Source organism: Phalaenopsis equestris, unplaced genomic scaffold (genome assembly GCF_001263595.1).
Source record: "Phalaenopsis equestris unplaced genomic scaffold, ASM126359v1 Scaffold000002, whole genome shotgun sequence".
NCBI classification, from domain to species: Eukaryota; Viridiplantae; Streptophyta; class Magnoliopsida; order Asparagales; family Orchidaceae; genus Phalaenopsis; species Phalaenopsis equestris.
Window position 1 is genome coordinate 48,633,912 of NW_018164444.1, and position 26,268 is coordinate 48,660,179.

Sequence of the window (26,268 nt, forward strand, 5' to 3'; positions counted from 1 at the left end):
TTTGATAATGAATAATTAATCAATATAAAAAATGTGATGAATTGTATATGTTGGATAATGATGTAATAATTTGTAAATTTAATTAAAAAATAAATAGATATTAATAAAATAAATATAAAGTAATAAATTAAATTTAAAATACTATTAATATTTTAATATATGATATTAGATTTATAATTACATAAAATCTATTTAATCAAATTTTATTTAATATTATAGTATATATAATATGGGTTATTTGTTGAAGAACAAATGTATTGGCTCTTGAAAATAAATAAATTAATAAAATCATATTTATGTTTAGTTCATTTAATCTGAGCTTTTAAGAACATTCACATTTTTTAATTTATTAATTTCAACAAATATAATTAAGTCGAGCCGAGTTTGTGTTGTTCATCTCGTGCATTGCTTAATTTGTGGACTAGTTATGAAGTTTATGGAGCACAGATGACCCGCCCGAATTACTTTACAAGACTCGCGGACTAACACCTCCCTTTAAACCCTTACACGCGCCGTTCCAACTCATAACGGCTAGTTTCAGATACCGAAGCTCAACGGCTCCTTAACGTTCTTTTAAAACTGATAAAAGTTAATACTCGCAATCTTCAGAAGTTCAATCAAGTCTTACAGACAAACGGCCATCAGCTCCAGTTCCATCTTCCCGCTCCTCTTCCCTCCTCTTCCACCCTTCTCTCTCTCACCCTTTGGCCTTTCTTTGCTTGGCTTTGGCAGTAGAAATGGAAAATCCCAGCTTAGCAGTAGTAGAGGAAGTCGAAGATTTCTATGAGAGGATTGAAGCCCCAAAGTTCGTTGATTTCACCATCTCTGACAGCTCTTTTCCGGACCATAGGTCTTGGTTCTGTGCTCGCATCGGTTTGTCCTCTTAACATTTTCCCACTCTCTGATTTCATGATGTGGGGTTTAAATTGAGCTCTTACCATGGTGACTCTAGTAAATATCTGTTTTTTATCATTTCACTAACTCAGGTTGTGACCAGAAACATGAAGAGATAGATCCTGACGAGCTGAGACGAAGTTTCATGCTACGGGTTTGTAAACCATAAATAAAATTTTCCTCCTTTTGCTACTTCCTATTAGTTCTTTTTGTACTATTAATTTTGCAAGTAATATAGGTTATGACAGCTAGAAGTCCAAATGTAAGGTTTCAGAGAGCATTGAACAGGCAGGGTTTAAGGTACCGCTAGCATTTAAAACAATCCTTGTTTCCAAACGCTTTTTTTTTATTTTTATTAATTTCTGTACTCATATAAAATACAGAGCAAACACAAAATGCCCACAATCAGTCCCAGCTAAATCAACCAAAAATGGAATTTCCAGAATGAGTACCCTGAATTCAATCAAAGAGAAAATCACTATGTCCAAGCTAAAGCAACATCCGATAAGTAGTTTTAGAGAGACACCGATTCAGAAGAGAGCAAAATTGCCTACATTGACAAGTGAGAAGAAACAAAACACAACCAGCAAGAAAAACTCACATGCCAAATACCTGAAGATACCTGATACTTTTGTGGCGTCAAAGGATAGAAATTTGGTCAAGTCAGCTGGGTCAAGTAAAGTTCCAATTTCAAAGATTTGTTCTGATAAGAAGAAAAAGAAGAAGATAAATACAGGAGGTGAAAGCAAACGTATGAGCCCATGTTCTTATGCAATTGGTTCCAACAAATGTAAGGGATCTTCCATTTCATCAAAAAACATCACAGCAGTTGGATCAAAGATTGGTAACCACAACATTCTTAGAGAAGCGGAACAGAACGTGATGAAAGGTTTTCAGATTGTTGCAGGAAGTAATGGGCCAGAGAATTTAGTAGAGAACAATACTAATGCAGTAAAGCGAACCAATGAAGAACTTCTAGTTGTCACAAATTATAAAATTGTAAGCCAATCTGAAGCATCAATCAATCCAAGTAAAGATGAAGTAGAAAATAGAGATCTGAAAGTTTCCAGTGGAGTATCCAATCAGACTAAAACTACTTGTAATGTTACCAACGATGATGATAAGGAGAACACTTTGTTCAAAGATTATAAACTTATAAGCGATTCTGAAGCATCAATCAATCCAAGTAAAGATAGAGTAGAAAATAGAGATTTAAAAGTTTCCAGTGGAGTATCCAATGAGATTAAAACTGCTTGTAATGTTACCAACGATGATGATAAGGAGAACACTTTGTTCACTTCTGTAAACAAGTACTATCCACAACTCCAACTTCATACCTGCTATAGTTTCTCATTTTTATACTTATATTCATCTTTTTAATGACAATTTATGTCAGCAATCTGCAGCCAAAGGTGGCAATTTCTAAGGTTAAGAGCTTGCAGTTTCAGAATTCAAATCCTCAGGTAAATCTATATTTGATTGTTTCAGCATTCTTCATTCTTCCTTGTACCTACTGTTAACAACTTAGCACTTGGAATCAGGAAGCTCAAAACAAAGCTTTCCAGGCAGTAAAACCCAAGAGAACAACAAACCCCAAACCTTTCAGATTAAGAACAGATGTGAGTCCTACTAGTTGATTAATATGACCACTGTATACTACTACTTGGTAATTTATAAAGCGTGACATTTTCATCCACTGAATCAGGAAAGAGGAATTCTTAAAGAGGCAAATTTGGAGAGGAAGCTCAAAGTTGAGTTCAGGAAAGAACCTGCAACACTGTTCAACAATGTACATGGGATTCAGCTCAGCTTGTTCTAAATTTTGGTTTTCTAATTTGATGATTGAGAAAAATGCACTAAGCATATATAGTGCACGCTGGTTTCACCTTAGCCTGTAGTATTATCCGTTTTATTTTCTCTAACCTCCTGAATTCATTCATATTGTTAAATTTTCAGATACAAGAAACAAATTCTCAAGCCAAATTTGCCAATAGTACACAGGCTCACAAGGTAAACTAAATTACAGGAATATGTTCATCAACCATGGTTTTTTTGGTTAGTTGTTAATGATTAGAAGTCTATGGTGACAGCAGCTGGATAGTAAAAAACAGAAGATAATACAAGAATCACATTGTAAAAGTTTAAAAATGGCATCAACGAAGCAGCAACTGAAGATCACAAGGTTCTTTTTCAAATATAAAATATCAAATCAATGCAATAAACTAAACTAAAGGGAATGTTATTATTCAATGGGACAAATTGAAAATTTTACCAAATTATCTTAATTTCTCAATGCAGTGCAGGGGAGGAAAGAAAGGCTCCCGGCTACATGCAAGGAAGAAAGCCTGCAAAAATTCCCAAGGAACCAAAGCTCCAGCTGCAAGGAAAAGGGCCTGCAACAATTCCTCTGCAACAATTCCCAAGGAATCAATGCTCCACCTGCAAGGAAAAAAGCCTGCAACAATTCCCAAGGAACCAATGTTCCACCGAATCCATGTGCCGAAGAACTGCATCAGGAGGAGGTTTGAAATGGCCGCTTCATGAAATTTAATGTACTCTAGTGTACCAAATTCATGTGTAATGAAAATATTAATATTAAAGATTGTTATTACAATCAATATCTAGTTCATGAAAGAGGGGGGTGGGCGGGGGTGTTGCGGTGGGGGTAGATAAAATATATGCAAATTGGATATGATTTTTTTGTAGAAAATAAGAAATCATATTTTTCTACTTATTTCAAGTAGGTAGCATGTTTTAGTTTCTCAGTGTTTGTTTCTTGAATTGTGGGGATGAGAGAGTCGGGCTGTGACTTCATCCAATATATACAACAAATCAATTTGGGCTACTGGCTACTACTCAATTAGCAATATATGCTACTAATAATATTCAATCAGTAGCATTGTAATATTATAAGAGAAAATGTATGAACTCACCCAAAATTTTTGAGGGGAATTACAACACTGTTATGGTATGGCTCATATATCATATCGGGACAGACGCTGGATCGAAGCGGAGCAGAGCGGAGCGGAAGAATCTGTCCAAATTGGGAAGTTACGTGGGTTGGGGTGCGGGGGCAAAGCCCCGCGGTTTGGTACAGGGGTAATGTAGTAATTACATATTGTGCCTAGGTTTACTCCTGGGGTTATAAATATGCCTGTTAGTAACCCCAGGAGGGATCCTCTATTCTGTAACATTTTTTTTGAATATTGAAAGGAAATCGCCGTTCTGCTCCCGAGGACGTAGGCATTTTTGCCGAACCTCGTTAAATCTCTGTGTTCTTCTGGATTTGTGTCTGATTACTGTTTTCTTCGCCCTTATTTTCTCAACAAGTGGTATCAAAGCCAAGGTTCGAGGGCAAGGGAAGAAATTTCGTCGGCGCAAGGAAGAAGATTTGGCGGATAGGGTAGAGTTCTGCCAGAGGAGGTCCGAGCAGAAGTTTCGCCAACGGGCGAGATTTGCGAACGGCGGATCTTGCAGGACGCAGGCACAGGTTTTCGTGCGAAGGGTAGAAGTTTCGCGTGAAGGGGTTTTTGGATCGGGGCTTTTTCGCGACGCAAGAGGAAGGGAGTTCCGGGCAGGCAAAAGAGTTTTTCGGCGGAGGCTTGCGACAGGTAGAAGCAGCGAAAAGCGGAGGCTTCTACGACAGGCCGAAGGATCGCGAAGGAGGCTTTGCGGCAGAAAGAGGAGCTCTCGCCTTCGCAGGTCCGGCTTAGGCGTTCGCGGGTTCAGGAAAAGGAGGAACGTAGGCCGCAGCTGCCAATCGCGCGCGCAGAGGGGAGCTCGGCGCTGATCGCGAACGGAAAAGGAAAGGAGCGGAGGCCAGGAACGGAAAGGATCGGAGGAGGAATCAAGGGAATATTCCTTATATTTGGTTCCTATATTTGCCGGAAAGGAGGCTGCTGCTCTGGAGAAATTGGAAAGGAATTATTTCCCATCTTGCAAATTGGAAAGGAATTATTTCCCATCTTGCAAATTGGAAAGGAATTATTTCCCATAGAATAATATTCTCTTGGTGCTACAGGGAGGCGTAATTGGAGCTTTTGTCTCCAACTAAAGGAAAGTTTTTTTTTTAATTAAATTATTTTAATTAAATTAAGCAAATTTAATTAAGAATTTTTTTTGCTGGATAAGAGGAGGAAATAAAGGAAATATTTTTTTTTTCTTGGAGGCGGAGAGAAAATTTTTTGCTTTGCTCGAAGATTTCAAATTTTTTTTTTTCTTCAAAAAAAAAAAAAGTCACGATCCTTCCTCAGTCGTTGCCACAAGTCATGGTTATCTCAAACGTTTCTCCACTGATCTCGGGACCGATAGTTGTTGTTTTGGTGGCCGACAGATTGATTATCCTTCACCCTTTGTTGTTTGCCCTGTTCTTTTCGCTTCTTTGACGAGTGGTTCGATGATTCCAGCTTACACTTCGGGGAGCTGTGGAGGTCATCTTTGGTGAGTATGTGCTCGTTCGCCATCTCCAATAATTCTGAGAAAGTATTAGGTTTAAACAGATTTAGGTCATACATGAATCACTTGCTTCAAACTTCTAGCTTCAAGGTTGTTTCAGCTATTTCTGGCTTTAGGTTTCTGACTTCCAGCATCTCGTTTTGGAAGAGGGTGATGTAGGTCCGTAGACTCTCATTTTCTCTCTAATTGAGGTTGAGCAGGGTGTCTGAGTCTTTCCTTGGCTTATGCACATTTGAGAAGTGTGAAATAAACAATCTTTTAAACTTGTAGTAACTTTGGATGGTTTTGGTCGGCAGACCATTGAACTATCAAAGACTCGCCTCTTTCAGAGTGGTTAAGAAGAGACGACCCATTATTGGGTAGTCAATCTGGAGTCGACCGGCGGATGATTCGAATGATGTGATCTGGTCGATCAGGTCGGTGCTCCCTTTGTCAGAATCCAAGCGAGAAATCCTTAGATTGGGCGAAGGTATCACTTCTTTGATTTGGCGAGTAAAGGCTCCTCTTGCGAGTGGCCGAATAGACACTTGCATTTGTTCTTCCCATCACATGTTTTTCTGCGCATATGCGGTTGTGTTGGTGTGTTGGGACTCACCCTCTCCCTCTGCTTGCTGGTTGCTGAACTGATTGTGTGGAATATGCAGGTTCCCTAGCGGGGAGCCTGTGAGGATGAATCCTTTGAGGTTCTGCTTTCAGGCGAGACGCTTGGTCATTCCTCTAGGTGATCGCTGCACGAAGGACCTCAAATTGCTCCATCATGAGGCTCCCTTGGGCTTGCAAGCCCTAGATTTGCATATGGACATCTGGTTGTGTAGCGTCTCTATCAAGTTTCGTGTGTGATGTGTCTCTTTAGAAAGTTTATCCTTCGTAGTTTGCTCCGCTTCTCGTCTGGGATATGCCCACGCTCATTGTATCACCTTTAAGGATATTGGATCCTGGATTGTTTTTTGTAAAAACACATCAAGAGTTGGAGTTGAGTGAAAGAGAGAAAGAAAAGAGAGAGAGTAGAGCCAGCCTGGAATTCCTTGTCTCAAGAGTCCCCTTTATTCATATTTTTGTTCCTTTTTTATGGGGATGTATTTTGTACAATTACTGAAAAGAGTGAACAATTATGAAAACTGCTCTTAATGTGATTAATGCAAAAGTTATTTGTATGAGTTTCTTGCTGCATTACATCTTGATGTCGACCGACCTAGTGGCGAATGTGCCTTCTGACATACATGTTGGTCAGTCGAGGTGCTTGGCCACACGACAATCTCGTTAGTCATGGATCAATCGGTCTGCTGCGGTCGGGTGCTCTTACGTGCCTCTTTGTCCGTCGGAATAGCAGGTGTGAGTCTCTTATCGCAGGAGACCGCTCAAAATTTTTCCTTTCGGGACGGTAGTAAGGTGATAGGACACTCTGTTTGCTTGACCTCCTCCGTTTGGGCCGTTTAATGACTTTGAGATTCGTGCTAGTATTTTTGGTGTGCACATGTAACCTTTTGAGAAAGAAACGATAATAAAATCTAATATTAAAAAACTAATTTGGCTAATGCTCGGAGAATATCAATGGCGAAAGTAGATTATGTCCAGGGTGAGTAATTTCCCCCCTAAAAAATGAGATTTCTCTAAATAAATAATAAAAATTTTCATTTTTTTTCTTATGTCTAATTTATGCTATTTAGTAATTTTGAGAAATCTAATATTAATAAACTAATTGACTCATGTTTTGGGAAATTACATGGGCAGAAATAGATTATGCCCTGAGTGGGTAATTTCTCCCACTCAAAAACGTTAATGCGCCCTGACATACACAACTTTACATGGGCCCAACTCTTCTCATTGATTACATTTTCATCTTTTAGCCCATTAAATAAGGCCCACGTAGACTACTAGACAAAAAGAAAACAGATGGAAGTATCTCTCTTTATCCCGCATTTTGGTTCTTCAATCAGTCTAATTGTTAATTATGCTCATAATTGTTTTTAATTGCCACATTTTAATGCCTAGGTTATCATGTTGGTGTTCATATAAGAAGATAAATCACTACACAGACATGTAGGTCTTCTTCACATTGACAGAGGGTCTTATGCTTAATTATGTATCATATCAAGATAAGAAAACTCTAGTTTAATAATGCTTAATGAGGCCTTAAATTAAAATGTTGATTTTATAGCTTAATTGGGCCTTACTAGATTTGTCATATAGTTTAGTACACTATTTATATAGTTTTTTAGAGAATGTATGGGCTTGCTTTTTATATGTTAAAATGATTTCTAGAATAATATTCTAGTCATGCTAAATAGGGTTGTAAATGGAACAATGCATCTGATGAACAACTTAAACTCTGCTCGATTAATACTCGATCAAGTTTGTTAAGATTAGAAAATAAACAAGTTTAAACGTTTTTAAAAAAACACGAAAGATTAAGTGAATGAAAGAGAAACATGATTCAACTCATTTATTAATGCTGAATAAATTATTTAATTTGTTGTTCAACAAGAAATTATTAAATGATATATAACTATATGGTATATTTTTTAAATAACAAATTATTAACTATAATTTATTTAATTATATATTTAATAGTAACATATTATAATTTATTTAATTGTATATTTAGATAAAAATTTTATTAACTATAATTTATATCATTTAATTGTAAGGAAACTTATGATATATATTATTTTATTTAATTGATGTAAAATATTAGAATATTAATTCAAAATTTATCCAATTGTTGATCTGTTTAGAAATACATGTGTTAATAACTTATAAAATAAGTTATACTCATTCAAATTTTTAACTTGTTTATTAAAAATTAAATTACTTGTCCAACTAAAACTAACTAGTGAGATAATAATCAAGTAAAGTTTTTATGAGTTTGAAAGGAGCAAAGTATGAACATACATGTGAAAGTTAGATTCCAGCTGAACACAAATGAATTATAATATGACCAAACCAAGAACCGTCCACCATATATTGGGTTCAATCTAGCTCGATTAATGGATATTTCCAAGCATTGAGTTGGCATACAATGGAAGGGTTTAAGTTTTTCTTATGGAGTTAATTAAATATTTTTTTACAATAAAATAATGTCATTTAAGATTACATCATAATGATTAACCATTTAGGATCATAATCATAAATTACATTAATAATCATTCAATTAATTCCTAATTAGAAAATTTTAGCTAAAAATGTATAAAAAGGTATTTAATAAAAAGATCCATATAGTATTGATTTTTAACTAGATAAGGATTTTATTGAAAATGAGAGAGAACATGATGAGTAAAAGTATATCTACTTATGATTCGAACTTCAATTATTTAATCAAATCATGGTAAATTAGCTTATGATATTAGCTAACGTGGAAGCAAAATGTGTTTTATTTATTTATTTATTTTACTATTTTTTGAGAAATTAGAGTCATATTGGCACAGAAGCTGTTATTCATGAAACTGTGGTGGTTATTACAATTTTTTTAATTTTAAAAAAATTACAAACCGTAATTTTTAGCAACCACCATATTTAGCCAAGTTAGGTTGTAAAACACAGCTTTTCCATCACAGTGTCCTATAAAACCTGTAAAAAATTATTTCCTTAAATGCAAATGTGGTGCGCTCCAGAACACACTGCACTGTTAACATTTAATTTGATGGAGTATTAGCTAAATAAAAATAAAATTATAATCTATGACTATCCTTAGTGTTATGCTATGGCTCATATACCATATCGGGACAGACGCTGGATCGAAGCGGAGCAGAGCGGAGCGGAAGAATCTGTCCAAATTGGGAAGTTACGTGGGTTGGGGTGCGGGGGCAAAGCCCCGCGGTTTGGTACAGGGGTAATGTAGTAATTACTTATTGTGTCTAGATTTACTCCTGGGGTTATAAATAGGCTTGTTAGTAACCCCAGGAGGGATCCTCTATTCTGTAACCTTTTTTTCTGAATATTGAAAGGAAATCGCCGCTCTGCTCCCGAGGACGTAGGCATCTTTGCCGAACCTCGTTAAATCTCTGTGTTCTTCTGGATTTGTGTCGATTACTGTTTTCTTCGCCCTTATTTTCTCAACAAACACCTATACTTTAATTTTTACATTTACACTGCATCTAACATTTACGTCACCCAAATCTAACATGATATTATTAAGTTGTTTCACATTCTTAGATGGTTTCTCTTTTTACTACTTGGTACAATGGGCTACTACTCAATTAGCAATATATGCTACTAATAATATTCAATCAGTAGCATTGTAATATTAGAAGAGAAAATGTATGAACTCACCCAAAATTTTTGAGGGGAATTTACTTACACCCAGTTCTCATTTATTACATATACAACACCTATACTTTAATTTTTACATTTACACTGCATCTAACATTTACGTCACCCAAATCTAACATGATATTATTAAGTTGTTTCACATTCTTAGATGGTTTCTCTTTTTACTACTTGGTACAATGGGCTACTACTCAATTAGCAATATATGCTACTAATAATATTCAATCAGTAGCATTGTAATATTAGAAGAGAAAATGTATGAACTCACCCAAAATTTTTGAGGGGAATTTACTTACACCCAGTTCTCATTTATTACATATACAACACCTATACTTTAATTTTTACATTTACACTGCATCTAACATTTACGTCACCCAAATCTAACATGATATTATTAAGTTGTTTCACATTCTTAGATGCTTTCTCTTTTCACTACTTGGTACAATGGAACGGATACCTTGCTTTCTTGATTCACATTCTTAGGTGCTTTCTCTTTTTTACTACTTGGTACGATGGAACGGATACCTTGCTCTCTTGATTCAAGTGTTTGGAAATAGTATTTTTCGAGGGAACGGAGAAAAGGATTTGTTTGTCATGGATGTATGAAGATTGGGATTAGATCATTAGAATTAGTTTTTATATAATATTATAAAAAGTCAATTTTTTTGTATTATAATGTTTGTATCAAAATAGATGAAACTTCTTTAATTATGTCATTTTCTATAAGTTCAAACATTATGGTTTCGAAAGTCAAGCGAAAGATGTTGATTAGGTTGAATTAAGAGAATAAGAAATGTTGGGTGAGCATGTGTTTAAGAGATTGGTAAAATTGGGTGGTCTTTTAGTGCTAATGAAAAAATGTATGGAAATTGTGTGAATGTAATATATAGCTTGGAAGAATCCAACTGAAAGAAATAATGTGTTGATGAAATAACTGAAAGAAATATTGTTTTATGTTTTCCTCTTAGAAAAATAAATTTAAATACAATTGTAACCTATTTTAATAGCTATATATAATTGAACTAAAACAATACTTATCCTAAATAAAATTAAATTTAGAATATAGTTACGAATCTCTTAACTTCTATACTACAAAAGAACTTGAATTCATGGTTTAATTATTATAACATCTCCCAAAATTAAAATGTGTACCTAAACTTTCATAATGAAATAAATTTTCTTAAACTTTTATTTTAGCAAAGCCTTTTTAGTCTTTTCAAATATATTTTGTCACTTGATCTTCAATGTTATAATGCTTCAACATTACATCTCCTTTAGATATATTTTCTATTATGAAATGATTTATATTTCAAGTCTTTGCTTCTTGATAAATTAAATACTTTTGTCAAATTAAAGCATTTTTATTATCATAGAATCTCCGAGAATTAAATGACTTTTTCTCCTTATCTTACATCACATAAAATCTTTTACAAATAGATCACATGAAAATAGAGCATGTTCGTTCTTTTCAGGATTTTAAAAATTGGATCAAACATGCATATGACCGGTCTGGGGAACCACAAGAAAAAAAAACTTAATCTATGTGTTGAAGTTAACCCAAGGGTTCAAATTTGAGGGATTTTATCTTATTCATAAGGTCATAGATTTGAGAACAATCTAAACTTGTATGTTTAGAAAACTTTTCTCTCTTTCATTTGTTGAAAATTATTGGAGAAGTTCTTGATAAGGGGAGTTTAATTTGTTGTTAATTGAAGATCGTAAGGACTTTCAAGGGTAATTAGTCACCAAGTCAGTTGTTTGAGAATTTGCCCCATTTTGCGAATGTAATATCTTATCTATGTTTTTTCTATCCCATTTACAAATATAAGCATTTTCATTTGCCTTCATTACTGTCTTAGCTAAACCACAACTTGACATGCCGAATCCATTTGACAAATCTAAAGCCAACTCGAGACCCTAATAGACTTTGCTTCGCAGAGAACTCGAACCAAATCAAGATCAATGATTTAATGAGATGACTCCACCAACCACATCCAAGTAGATATGAATCTACAAATATCATCTATTTAATTGACATCAAGGGGGTCCATCAAGAATATATGATGACAACAAATTATACATTCAAAAAGAACCACACAAATGACCATGAAAGGCACCTTGACATGACTAACATTTGATGCATAGTTTTATAATATCATGTCATTCTTTCAACTAATAATGAATTACATTAAAAAATTCTATCACCTGCAAATAGAAATTGACCAACTGCCATACCAATTATTTACCCACCCACAATATGAAAGATGGATTAAATATAATACAACATATTTGACTTCTGAAACATATTTTGAAAGGGTTATGTTTTGATTATTAAACTATTGAAGAGATATGTTATTTTTTTCTAAGAGTGTGGGCCTCCTATAACTATTGAAAGAAGGTTTCTTTTGTGACATCAACTATGTGCTATGGTAGGCTTAAATTTAACATGTGCACATGGTGGTTGAAGAAGCTTCCCAGTAGTAACTTCGTCTGTGAATGCCAGCTCAGAAAAAAAAAATTATATTTCTTTTTTGATAAATATAAATAAATAAGTTAGTTTTTATTCCGCATAGAATGCACCCATCTGAATACGGTGACACGACTAAAATATGAAAATGATACGGGACCTGCGAACACGTTTATAAATTTTAGAATAATATATATTAATCACATAAATTATATAAATATGAAATGAAAAAAAATGGTCCTAAAATAATAATGAAGAAAAATAATGATATTTAAGGATGAGAAAATTAAATGATTATCCTAATATTCATAAATTAAGATAATAGATAGAGAAAAAAAAAATTATAAAAAATATAAACTATTATAAAAAAAATATAAATAATCAAAATGTAATAATTTTTTTTAAATATTATATATAAGAAAACATGAATTATTTGAAATTAAAATCTGATGCTTTATTATAAATTTTAATAATATTTATAAAATTTAAATTTCATTTTAAGGACAAATGCATGTTCAAATTTTGTTTTATTCTAGGTACATAATAGCTCAACGTACGCATAAATAGATAGCTTGATGGCTCATTTGGAAAGAAAATATCTTAATTAAATAAATTATTTCTCTTGAAAATAAAATGCGCTATTTTCATACAATATATTTTACCTTAAAATGTAATATTTTCCTAAATAAATTCGTTATTTCTTAGCATTCAATGAAGGCGCAATAAGCCGCAGAATAAAAATGTGACTATAAATTAAATACAATCAGTCTAATTTACTTTACAATATATATATATATATATTATCCATATTATCTTGGATGATGTAAATGCAGCACAATTCAAATTGATGCATAACTATCGCATGATTTTCATGGTTCTTTCTAATTGCGATTATCAGAGATCTCTAGATTCTGAGCACATGATTAAAAAATATTATAGTTTAGAATGCTAATTAATCATTTTAAGCTCTAAATCATATCTATTTAACTTAGGACAGTCAAAACGGCTCATTGTTCGGGAACAACTCATGTTAGGCTTGTTAAGAAGCTCGTGTTTTTAAAAAAATTATTTGACTATAAAGCTTCAAAGATTCATAATCAATTAAAAGTATTAATCAAGAAAGTAGAATAAAAAATATTAAATTATATTCAAATGATGTTTTAATATAAATAATAATCTTAAAATCTTACCCCAATCATTAATATTTTATGGCCACGTGATTAAGGTTACCAAAACAACTTTTTGTTTGTGAATGACTCATGTTCGGCTCGCTAAGAAATCGAGCCGGACACGAACACACTTTTTGAGCTCGAAATATAAATTAGCCAAACACAAGCTGGGGCTCGCTCTGGTTGGGCTTGTTACACCCTTAGCTGAATCCTTATAGGATGTGGGCTCTTGTATTGCTCGTGAGTACATATAACTCAACAAAGATTACGTTTTAAAAGAAAGAGATGGATGTGAAGCTTTGTGAGAGTGTCTCTGATTGTTTTCTCTTAATCTTGAAATTTCGGTTAGGACTGTCAATTTGGGTCAGTGGGTTGGGTTTGGGTATGACCCGAAAATGTCCCGACTCGAATAGGGTATGACCAGAGCGTGATTTGCTAACCTGAACCTGATTCGAACTTTCGTGCTTATTTGGGTCATGTTTGGGTTTTTGGGTTCAACTCGAACCCTATCCAAATAATAAATAAGTGGAATTCTTTTACCCAAACCTGACTTCAAAAATATTAGGGTCAACCCTAACCCAAATTGTTCAAGTTAAGTTCGAGCTGTCTTGACGTGTAGGGTCAATTTTTGAAATTCCTAACTTCGAAATATAACTCTGTGGAGGCTTTTCGGATCATAATATTTTCTCTAAAAAGAGAGAGAGAAGGTCAGAGGCCCCCTCTTTTTCTCCCTTGATTTCACTTCTATACACAACAGAGAAGAAAATAAATAATACATTTCGTACAGTATTGCACCATCTGTAGTGTCTTGATGTAAAGACCATGATATGGGCTTCATGTGGCACTTTTTAAAAAGTACATACTTCCGTCCTTGAAAATAGTGATGGTCATCCTTCATGGTTGTTCCTCACTAGATGGGCAAGGTTGCCCTCAAATCAGATAGAAATCTTGGTCCTTCGGCTTTCATCAAGTGAGCTCAGTTCAACCATTTTGACAGGTGGGTTTAGTTTGTGAAATGAGTCTAATTATATAGTTTGCACGACATGTCAACCTAAAATCCTTGCTTAGATATATATAAAAGAAGTATTCCTGATGGCTCTGAATAATTAGTTAATTATCAATTAAATTAATAGCTAACCTATAAACAATGAAAAAAAAGATTAATTATGCATTATAGATGATTCATGTAAGGCTACGACAACTATTTAGGTGGTAAGTTGCTTTTAATTGAGTGCCCACGTATTACAATGTGAAATGTTACCTATATAATACATTTAAAAATTAAAATACTTTAATCTAATAAATAAGGTTCCATTAACTTGATGATAACGCTAAAATGCAGGCCATCCGCACAACTGATATGTTTTTCTAATATTATTATATATAATTTCATTGTAGTACTAAATTTAAATTAGCTAATTGTTAGATTGTAGTTTTCGGAGTATTGAGGTCAAAGCCTACAAAAAGGCTATTCTTTAGCATCTGACGTCGTCCAAAGAGGAATTAATTTAAGGATTTTATCTAAATAAATATTTGCAGACAGTTATTTTAGTGAAAATTTTTAATTTTAATTTTCTTTTACATGCAGAATTACTGACTCCTTCATGTAATTTCCCTCTTTAGATATAATCTGGTTTAACTCGATAAATAATTAAAGGCACATTTACTTATTTCTCAATTAATGACTTGTTAATTTGCCAACAATGTAATATGATATATGCATAATGCTTATGTATTTATATATCAAACCCTTAAATTTTGATTTTTTTTATTTATAATATTTTAATTTTTAGTATCATGTCAAAAATAACACTATTATTAATTTTTTTATAAAAAAAAATAAATACACTTTTTAAAGCTTAAGTGGCAGGGACATAAATATACAACGGGGGTGTTTACATACATGCCACCCAATTGTTTTGTAATTACATATGTCACCTAGATTTTGTCTTCAATATTTATACAACTCAAATATTTCATATCCCCAAAAAAAAAAAAAAAAATCATATGTTTAACTCTTAAAATGTGAAGTACAAATTTTTCATGCAAAAAGAAGGTGGTATATTTGTAAAAATTGAAGTTTTAATTTAAGCCTGAGAAAAGGTCTTTACATATAAAATATTCAGATTCAGGAAGGAAAAATTGAAAGAAAATAGAGCATTAATTTAATCATTAAATTTTGCTAAGCCCAGCGCCCAGTCCCTTTCTAGGGACCAATATGTTTTTTTAATATATGAAAGCTAAATTTATAAGAGGTTACTTATGAGATTACTTAATTTTATTAAATAATTCATTATCCATTACTTTCGAAGAAGAAATTCGTAACGCAGATGACATAAAAAAATATTTAAATGACAAAACCCTTTGAACTAGTGGAAAATCATTTTAAATTCTAAAATATTATTCACTTTGATTCAATATTTTCATATGTTTTACATCATTCATATGCCTTAATTTTCATAATAATAATAATAATCCTGATATTGATATTCTAAGCCCAACATGGACAAGCCACATGATCGCAATTCAGCAATCAATCACCTCAAGCCTTGAAGCACTTACCATGTGGTCTTGTCTCGAACTGGACCACTAGATGGGTAGGACCGGTCTTTCCAATGGGGCCAAAATACCTTGTCCAGCATTGTCATGACAACTTTTATTATTGAGCTTATTTTAGAATGATCATTACATATTAATAAATACGTAGATCAAATTTAATATTGCTAAAAACCATGATATTCAAGATTTGTCCATGATATTTTAGTTTAATTATCTTAAAAAATGATAAGGTGCGACAATAATACGTAAGAATAATATCTCAAAAGAACGATTTACAAGTCACGAGTTGTACGACCAGCAACCTGAGGACTTGCAGCCTGGACGACCGACAACTTGGATGATTGCTGAGTGAATGTTTAGCAGCTTGGACAATTTGCAGCCTGAACGACCCATAATCCGAATGACCATCAGCCCGGACGATCAGTAGCTTGAATAATTTGTAGCCCGGACAACCCATATGAGTTGCAGTATAGAGCCTGGAAATCAAGTAAACTTGGACGGCCAGAAAGCTGAATGATTTTGCAGCATTGATGATTTGCAACTCAAACAACAAACAACCTTGATGACCGGCAGCTTAGATGCCCAATATCTGAACGAGCAACAGCCCAGACGACCAGTAGTCTAGATGGCCTGTGACTTGGACTATCCACACTTGAAAGAACCGCAGCCTGGACAACCAGCAGCCCGGGCGACAAGCAACCTTGACTTCCAATAAACTTGATAATCTGTAACCTAAATGACCAGTAGTCTGAACGACTAATAGTCCAGATGACACGTAGCCAAGATGAAAAGTTCACACACATAAAATACAAAAAATACTTCGATAAAACTCACATTAAAGCAAGCGCAAACATGTAACTTCATCTATTGTATCATCTCCCTTATAAACATGGGTTCATTTTATGAATTAAATAAGTTATAGAGGTCCAAGAAGTGTGATTCACATAGAAATTAAGATTCAACAGTAAAAATATTCTAAATAAAATTGTATCAAGATTAATATTTTAATCATTAATTTTTCAACTATAGACCTATTTAGAATAAATTTTTAAAATTTAGGATCGTTTGGTGATCAATTTTTTTTAAAAAAACTTGATTATGTGGAATGTTATATATATATATATATATAAGCTTGTATATTTTAAAAACACTCAAAATAATTTTTAAATGTTTTGTATTTTTAAAAGCAAAAATATATAAATCATGTATTTCAAATATATTTTATTTCAAATTAAAGTATAAATAAATTAAAATAAAATTTTTAAAAAATAAAAAAAAAACAGAAGTGATGCAAAATAATCCATGTTTATTTTTCACCCTTTTTTTAAAAAATTTTATAAGCTCTTACCTCTAAATTTTCTACTTTTCCATAGCAACAAAAAACTTAATATTTTCTTCAAACTATAAATATATAGCATTCATAATAATTTTTTTTCCATTTTTTAAAATAATTTTATAATCACCATTATCAAAAACTACGGCCGCCCAAACGGATCATTAATTTAATATTTTACTGCACAAATTTTTGTCGCGCACCTCCACCGAATTCATTTCAACCTTTTTTTTCCCTTTACCTAAATGCTTGTGGGTCCATTACTTAAATTCCCATGGAAAATTATAAAAATAATAAAAAAAACCGGGGGGAAAATTGGAAAAAAGTTGGCGGGGTTAGGACGTGATGGGCTCCGCGAATTTTGCAGGAGTCGACGGCACGATAGGCATCCCACCGACACCGTTGCTGCGGCCACGTGGCTGGTTTCCGCCTACCTCCTCAAACACACGCGAATTTCACGTGCCGCATCGTCGGTGCGACTCGATGTGCCTGAGCGCCGATCTTTGCCTCGAAAGCGCACTGCACGGCTGAAGTACAAGAGAACTCCACTTCCGCTGAAATATTATATGGAGGGATGAAACCAAGGCTTAATTGAGTGCATAATTAGTAATTCATATTCATCTCTAACTCAAGGCATGTTGATATTTAAATTTTTTATATTTTTAAACAATCATATTTAGCATATACTTCTCTCATTTAGATTAATTAAATATGAATAATGAGCTAATAAAAAACCAATGTATAAGAAAAAAAATATATTAAAATTTAGTATTTATATAGAGAAATTAAAAATTTCATAAGGGCAGCTGTCCGCACTGAACATAACCTTCTTCTGCTCCTGATTCAGCAATGGTGAGACCAAGGGATAGGTTAGGGGAGGTGCTCCCACATCTAGATTTCTATTAAAGATTTTAATATCATATAATACACCGAAAAGTTTGCCTTCTAAACTTAACTTAAATACTAATTTAATAATACTTTTAATAATTATGTTAATTTTTTCAAAGACATGAAAGCTTTAAACTCCAGTACTCGTCACTCTTTAAATTCTAATTTCACTAACCCTTTTTTTTAAATTATGTTTTTGTCACCTAATACTGGGATTTTTTATAATGTTATTATTAACTGGCTTTATAATTCTAAATAAATATGCAATTGAATAAATTTTGATTTAATATTTGCTTAGTATTCACTAATTAAATAAGATAATATGCATATTATAAGTAATTTTTTTTACTGGTTAATAATACAAAATGTACTAAAAAACTATGACATTGAAATTAGAAAATAAAAAGGAATTGTATTAAATTAATATGCATAATGATATTAATTTATAATATTTTACTATTATATATAATTAAATAAATTTTAAGTTAATTGTTTTTTATTTAAAAAATATATGATATATGATTTGAGTTGTCATGGAGTTTAATATATAATATTTAATTAGTTGTTTGTTAAACAACAAATGAATTTATTCGTAGACATAAATAAACAAGTTTGATATATTTAATTTGGCTAATTTACTCAAAATTTCTTTTCTTAATCTATTGCACAAATTTGATAGGGGAGCAGTCGAGTCGAGTTCCAGTTATTTATGAGTGCATTAATTTATTTACATCGACATGACAGAAAAAAATATTGATCAGCTTATCTAACTTTTTTGTACTTTAGGATCAAACCTATCATTTATATTCACTTTCATAAACCTTTCATCTCATGCATTTCATCAATTGCTATATTATCAATTTAACTTACGAGGATTTATTTACGTGGAACTTAAAATATTAAGATTTACACATTTGAAACATAAATTTCATTATTTACATCATCTAGAAGTCGGTCTGATTGAACACTCAACCAAAGTGGCCCATTATAAATAGAAACTGGACAGACACTCACTTATAGATGGGGCTAAATAAGTCAATCACTCCTCTAATATTTGATGGAAGGAATTGATTAGAACCCATAATTTGGTAGATATTCATCATAAGGGCCTAATTTTAAGTCTGAATTTGGTGCGATTGAGATTGGGATGCCTAAATTAATGACATGACCAACATATTTTTGAGGGGGGCAAACTATCCCAAGAGCAAAAGTGATATTTCAGGAGTGACAAAATCAATATTTCAGGAGGGGCAAAATATCAAATTGCTCTATCTTACAAGTAAAAATTTGAATGAAATGGAACAATTAGACCCTCTGGACCTTACTTGGGTTCGCCCCTGTGCCCAATAATGAAAATGGCTAGAATAAGTTTTACTTTGAATTTTATTTTCATACTTTAAGAGCTATATGTGTCAATAGTGAAGTTTAAAGGCGAAATATGCAAATCCTACTATTTTATGTGCTATGTATATAAATCCCCTTTTTAATTTATTTTGATATATTTTTTTAACTATTAATATTATGAAAACATTAGAGTTGAAGTATGGTAGTCAATTCATGAAGAATGTCTCTAAGACATCTAAATCAATTAGAAGGGGGATCTACACACAAAGCTCAAAGTATATTAATAGCTAAAAATACATCTAAATATTTAATTTTATAAAGAATACAAAAAAAAGAATAGCTAAAGGTTTAATTTTATCACTTTCAAAAAATACATACATAGCACAAAAAATATTAATAAACTAAAGGAATCTCTCTAAGACGTCTAAAAAAATTAAAGGGGGATTTGCCCCACTTGCTCACTTAGGCCCCTATGGAAAACATCTTAAATATTGAATTTTAGAAGCATTATAAAGGATTCCTTAGAAAGGACATGATGAGACAACTATAAAGATGTTTTGTGAGGGTCTCTATGGTTCTAACTCGTTGATTGGATGGACAAATATATAGGGTACAAAAATAATGGTATGTGATTCTGTATCTATTCATGATTACCAAGTTGTGCATGCGACTACTAACACTACTGTTGAGAACTTGATATCCTTTTAGCTAAAAATATTTTGATTCAACGTAATTATGTACTTTGCCATGTTAAAATTAAAACTATCAGCCATTTAAAATTTTCTCACTCAATTCTATAATTCTATATTGAAAAGATGGTTGTCTTGGGTCTCTTCCTTTTTTTAAGCCAATCCTTAATGCAATATTTAGAGTACATTTAGTGGATGGATGATATGTTTGAAGGTATGTGAAGTATTTAATATATTTTTATTGCATGATTTATCATTGTTGAATCCTATATTGCCTTTCAAAAGCACACACCTTGAGAGTTGGAACCGAGAGAAGGAGAGGGAGAGAGGGTGGAAGTAGTAGCGAATTCAGGGAGAAGTCCGTTATTCATCTTTTGACCTCTCATTTATAGGGGTTTATTTGTATAAACTACCCTAAATACAGTTAATATGCTAATTAAATATTGGATTCACGTTACAATTTGCCCATCGAAAGAGTGGAAGAGTTTTTAAAGTTAATGGACATTAAACTAAGCGCTTCTTGTGAGGTAACCCAAGTTTATTTGTGTTATTGTTGTTTTATGTGTTTATTTATTGTAAGTGTGATTGTGTGATTTGTTTTGATTAAGTATGTGTGATTTGGGGATGATGTATGTGTCTCGTTGAATTGGGCAAAAGTGAGTTTCGCGCTAGGCCCCACTATCGTGACGCTTGGGCACTGTATTGTATCTGAATGTGTATTTGAGCACTTAGGCGCTACCCTTTGAGCGCCTAGGCGTCATCTTCTCGAGAGAAAAAGCTTAGGCGTTGCTATCGCAGTGCTTAGACGCTGTCCACCTTCATTTACAAAATTACACTGGTGCTTAGGCATCAGCATTCGGGTGCCTAGTCACCCAAATCGATATTAAAGTAAAATTGGTCGTTTTTCAGCTCATTTTCTCCAAATTTTCTCCCTTGTTCTTCTTCTTCAACTAACAGAGCGCTTTAGGGGTTATCAAATCTTTCAAATTTTTTTGTGATCTAGGGGATACCATAAGGAGATCAAGCTTTTCTAAGGTATATCTTGGGAGCTCAAGCTACAATCGTGAGTGAGTTGGGTTCGTTGATTTTCAAGTTTTTAATTTAAAATAAACATGGCGCGGCTAGACTGTAAGGTTAAATTTTGGCCGTAGACACATATCTGCTTTCTATTGCATGTAAATGAATTTCCTGTTCGGCAACTTCATATTAACAACAATCCATTCAACATTTTTTTTCTTCCCATCAATATTGCATCACATTCTTCATCTACTTATTATCAGCACTCATCTTATATTTATTTTATATTTGTAATAAAAGAGTTTATATAAAAAAATGATTTTTAAAATATAGAAATTGTAATGTATTCATTGTATCCTATTTTTTTAATAACAGTATAGCCCTCGTTTGCGTATTGTTAGCTTTATAAATTTTGACAATTCTGACAATTATTCATTTTCCCGCCCGTTCTCTACCCTTGCTGCCGGCAGCCGCGGGGCAGCCCAGACCCCGAGCATTGAACGTTCACGTGCCTCACGCCCACACAGTAACTCGTCCCTGTACAAACCATTGTAGATAATTTACTTCTTTACCCCTTTCAAGCCTATCGTCCCATCAGACTTTTTTTTTAAAAAACTTATTTTTTAAAAACCTACCACCGCGGAAAGCAGGCTGGGATTTGAGCTGTACGTTTCTGCCGCGCCTGCCTTAATCGCTGTTTTATAATGAGAAATATTTTGCAGCTTAATTATAAAATTATTAAATATTTACTAAATATCAACATAACCAGTGTACGAAACATAATAAAAACTAAAATCTTCTGAGATTCATTGTACAAAATTAAAAAATTAAAAATTTTATTTTAAACTGAAGGCAGTACATAAGTAATTAACATTTCATTAATTTAAAAGTAAACCTAAGATGTTGAGGGCCACTATAATCACTTTTTAACAAACAAAAGTTCTTATATTTTTCTCTTAAAATATAATAGAAATCTCCTCCTTTTTCCTAATTAAGAAGCATTAGATTCTAAAGTATGATTTGATCGCTCGGGTTCTTGTAAATCTACACAAATTTACTAGCAAAGCAAGAAGGATGGCATCATTGATGTAAAGGTAATTGTCATATATGAATGTTGGGAGATGAGATTTGGGCAACAAGGGATGCCATTTTAGTCGCCTAATCAAGATGATGAGCGAGTTAGGAAAAAGCAATCAAGCGATTATGATTAGACCACGTTAATTACTGGCAGTGATGACAAAGATTAATCATTAGGCAAAGCTCTATAATTCTTCAAATCACTAAGGGGCTATTTGATAAGAGATTTAAGCTGAATTTAATTTAAAAGTCAGGAAATATAGAAAAAAAAATTCACTTTCAAATCCAAAATTTAGTAAATTTAGATATATATATATATATATATAGAGTATTAAACTCTTTTTTTTTTGCTATATATATATATATATATATATATATATATTCATTTTTATCCTTGAATCCCATATTTACTAAATCTTGGCATTGACATGATTTTGTAAATCAGATTAGAAGAAATTACTAAATCTCTTACATGACAACCACAAAGATTTTGCAAATTACATGTCTTTCTTATACACACAATGAGAATTTACTTATAATTTTTTTCATGTAATTTTGATTATTTTCTGTTAGGTATGACTCATAATACCAAGATTTGGAGTCTCTTGGAATGAAGGGATGTCTCTTGGAATTGAAGATATGTGTCTCTTGGAATTCAGTGGGTTGGGATCAGCGAGGGCGCAGCGGAAGCGTGGTGGCCAACCACATTGTGCATAAGAAACTCCATGATATATTTCTTCTAAGGGGTTGGATATTCGCTAAAGCGGAGATTTGTTGGTATATGTATTTTTTCTAAAGGGGTTGGATATTCGCCAAGGTGAAGATTTGTTAGGTGTGACTCATATACCATAAATGGGACAGATGCTGGAGCGGAACAGACGCTGGATCGAAGCGGAGCGGAGCGGAGCGGAATAATCTGTCCAAATCGGGAAGTTACGTTATATGGGTTGGGGCTATACAGTACAGGGGTAATTTGGGAATTACATATTGTACTGTAGGGTTTACTCTAGGATTATAAATAGGCCTGTTTGTAATCCTAAGTTTTTGAGAGAGTTGAATTTTGTATTCTGCATTCTTTTCTGAATATTGAAAAGGAGGTCGCCGCTCTGCTCCCGAGGATGTAGGCATCTTTGCTGAACCTCGTTAAATCTTGTGTTCTTCTGGATTTGTGTCGATTGTTATTTTTCTTCGCCCTAATTTTCTCAACAAGTGGTATCAGAGCTAAGGTTCGAGGGAAGGGAAGAAAATTTTCATCGGCGCAGGGCGGCATATCTTGCACAACGCAGGCGCAGGTTCCAGATCTTCGCACGAAGGACAACTCGGCCGCAGAGGTTTCGTGCCAAGCGCTTTGGATCGGGTGTAGGAGAACGAAGTTCGGGCGTTTTACAGGAGGATCGCAATTCTTTGTTCGGCAGTTCACAGTGTTCGGAAGGCTGTTCGGCGACCGAAAGAATAATCGGCTCGGGAGAAGGAATCGCGAAAATTTCGGCTTCGGCGGAGAAGGCGCTGCTCGGCGACAGGCTGCGATTGGGCAGGAGGAGGCATCGCCGGCTATAAAGGAAGGTTCGTGCGACGCCTCCGAAAGCTGTGCGCAGGAGGAATCGGCGAGATGACTGTTGGAAGCTGCGATAGGCGAGAGTTCCGGGCAGGCGAACCAGAGAGCAAGAGCGGTCGGCGAAGGTTTTGCGCCTCTCGGAAGCTGTGATCGGCTTTGCGCGAGCAGGAGGCATCATGCGGCAGAGGCTGTTCGGCGGGAGAAAGGATTTTGCCTGGTTGCAAGAAGGAAAGGAGGAATTGCAATTTTACTTGAAGTGCAGAATTTTTTCCTTTTGCTGCTGGCTTGCGGAGAGCAAATTTTCACGGAAGAAAATTCGGAACTTTCCATTGTTGCTGGCTCAAGGAATCTTTGAGAGGAGATCTCGCGGAGAAGGAAGGAAAAATTAAAGGAAAGTTTTTTTAATTAAGCAAATTTAATTAAGGATTTTTTTTTGTGGACACGGAGACACGGAGAGAAAATAAAGTTAATATTTGTTTCTTTTATTGGAAGCGGAGTTCACATGTTTGTCGCAGGAGTTGCGGCATGTGCAGTTGCAGCGGAGTTCGCAGTTTTGTCGCAGGAGTTGCGGCATGAGCAGGTGCAGCGGAGTTCACAGGTTTGTCCTGGAGTTGCGGCAGGCGGATTGTTCGCAGGTTTGTTGCAGAAGAATTTGCGACAGATGGAGTTCGGTAGGGTGCTGGCGAGCGAGTAGACGCGATTATTCGCGGACAGTGGTTTCGCGGAGGCATTTCACGAAGGGTTTCGCTCACGAGACAGCAGTTTAGCCGAGGTGCTGGCGCGAACAAGAAAATTGCTTCAACCCACATTTGTGCATAAGAAACTCCGTGATATTTTTCTCCTAAGGGGCTGGATATTTGCAAGGTGGAGATTTTCTCCTAAGGGGCGGGATATTCGCAATGTGGAGATATTTCTCCTAAGGGGCTGGATATTCGCAAGGTGGAAATTTTCTCCTAAAGGGCAGGATATTCGCAAGGTGGATATTTTCTCCTAAGGGACAGGGTATTCACAAGGTGGAGAAATTTCTCCTAAGGGGCTGGATATTCGCAAGATGGAGATTTTCTCCTAAAGGGCAGGATATTCGCAAGGTGGATATTTTCTCCTAAGGGACAGGGTATTCACAAGGTGGAGAAATTGGAGATTTTCTCCTAAAGGGCTGAATATTCGCCAAGGGGGAGAATTATTAGGTATGACTCATAATACCAGAATTTGGAGTCTCTTGGAATGAAGAGAAGTCTCTTGGAATTAAAGAGGTGTGTCTCTTGGAATTTAGAGGGTTGAGATCAGCGTGGGCGCAGCAGAAACATGGTGGCCCAACCCACAGTGGTGCAGGTGTAACTCCCAGGTATTTTTCTCCTAAGGGGCTGAATATTCACCAAGGTGGAGATTTGTTATGGTATGACTCATATACCATATCGGAACAGACGCTGGATCGAAGCGGAGCGGAGCGGAGAGGAAGAATCTGTCCAAATCGGGAAGTTACGTTATATGGGTTGGGGCTATACGGTACAGGGGTAATTTGGGAATTACATATTGTACTGTAGGGTTTACTCTAGGATTATAAATAGGCCTGTTTGTAATCCTAAGTCTTCGAGAGAGTTGAATTTTGTATTCTGCATTCTTTTCTGAATATTGAAAAGGAGGTCGCCGCTCTGCTCCCGAGGATGTAGGCATCTTTGCCGAACCTCTTTAAATCTTTGTGTTCTTCTGGATTTGTGTCGATTGTTATTTTTCTTCGCCCTAATTTTCTCAACATTATCTATTATATTTTTTATCTTCTTCCTCTCTCTCTCTCTCTCACACACACACACACACATACACACATGCGCGCGCACACAAATACAAAACACTCATTTCTTATTCCAACCTGTAAATTATTTCCGAAAAGAATATCATAAACATTATATTTGAGTCCTAATTCTTCATCCAAAATGCCAAACTTTAATATTGAAGTCATGAATCTATCTAAAGTTTTAGGTGTTGCTAATTTATGACCCATATTAAAAAAAAAATCAATAATTATTATTTTTTAATTGCTTTTGTTTAGTTATAACCTTGAGTATTTTGGGCTTTATTTCTATATTTATTTATTTATTTATTTTGATTAGCTACCTTGAGATTGCTTTGAGGCAATTTAACAACAATTTACTTCGTTCTGTAATCCTTCTAAGAAAGCAACAAAGAGTTCACTCTACTCCTCCCCATTCTTCTCTTTACAAATATCATTTCCTTGGTTTAATCTGCACCTGGAACAATATTTAGTTCAATTATTGGTATTAGAGCTATCAAACTTCATCCAAATGATGTAATTAAGAAGGTTTAGATACAAAGGTTCACGAGAGAAAATGAATTAGTTTTTTGGTGAATCAAGATGAGGGCACTCCTAATCCATCATGGGCATGTGAATTCAATTTTGAGAGAAAGCATGCATCCATGATAGATAGAGCACGAGCAAGAGAAATCTAATTGAATGCTCATAGTGTTCTTCTCCTTTCATTTGACAATCAGGAATTGAAGAGATAACTAAAGAGTCATCAACTATAGATGCCCTAGAA

General features: G+C 34.2%; 1 protein-coding gene across 6 annotated transcripts; it reads left to right on the plus strand.

Annotated features, from left to right (window-relative positions):
* Window positions 1-255: 255 nt before the first annotated feature.
* LOC110023379 lies at window positions 256-3,535 on the plus strand. Of its 6 annotated transcripts, none has more exons than XR_002293893.1 (10): window positions 256-873; window positions 987-1,048; window positions 1,133-1,194; window positions 1,278-2,204; window positions 2,291-2,357; window positions 2,436-2,513; window positions 2,600-2,655; window positions 2,851-2,904; window positions 2,985-3,076; window positions 3,193-3,274. XR_002293893.1 is itself a non-coding variant. In XM_020722773.1 (10 exons), the coding sequence occupies exons 1-10, from the start codon at window positions 738-740 to the stop codon at window positions 3,443-3,445; spliced, it is 1,815 nt and encodes a 604-aa protein (XP_020578432.1). In that variant the 5' UTR covers window positions 256-737; the 3' UTR covers window positions 3,446-3,535. The 6 variants fall into 6 exon arrangements, 4 of the variants coding, with proteins under 4 accessions (XP_020578432.1, XP_020578440.1, XP_020578450.1 ...); XR_002293894.1 differs by having other exon boundaries at window positions 2,988-3,076; XM_020722773.1 differs by having other exon boundaries at window positions 2,600-2,683; window positions 3,193-3,535.
* Window positions 3,536-26,268: the final 22,733 nt, after the last annotated feature.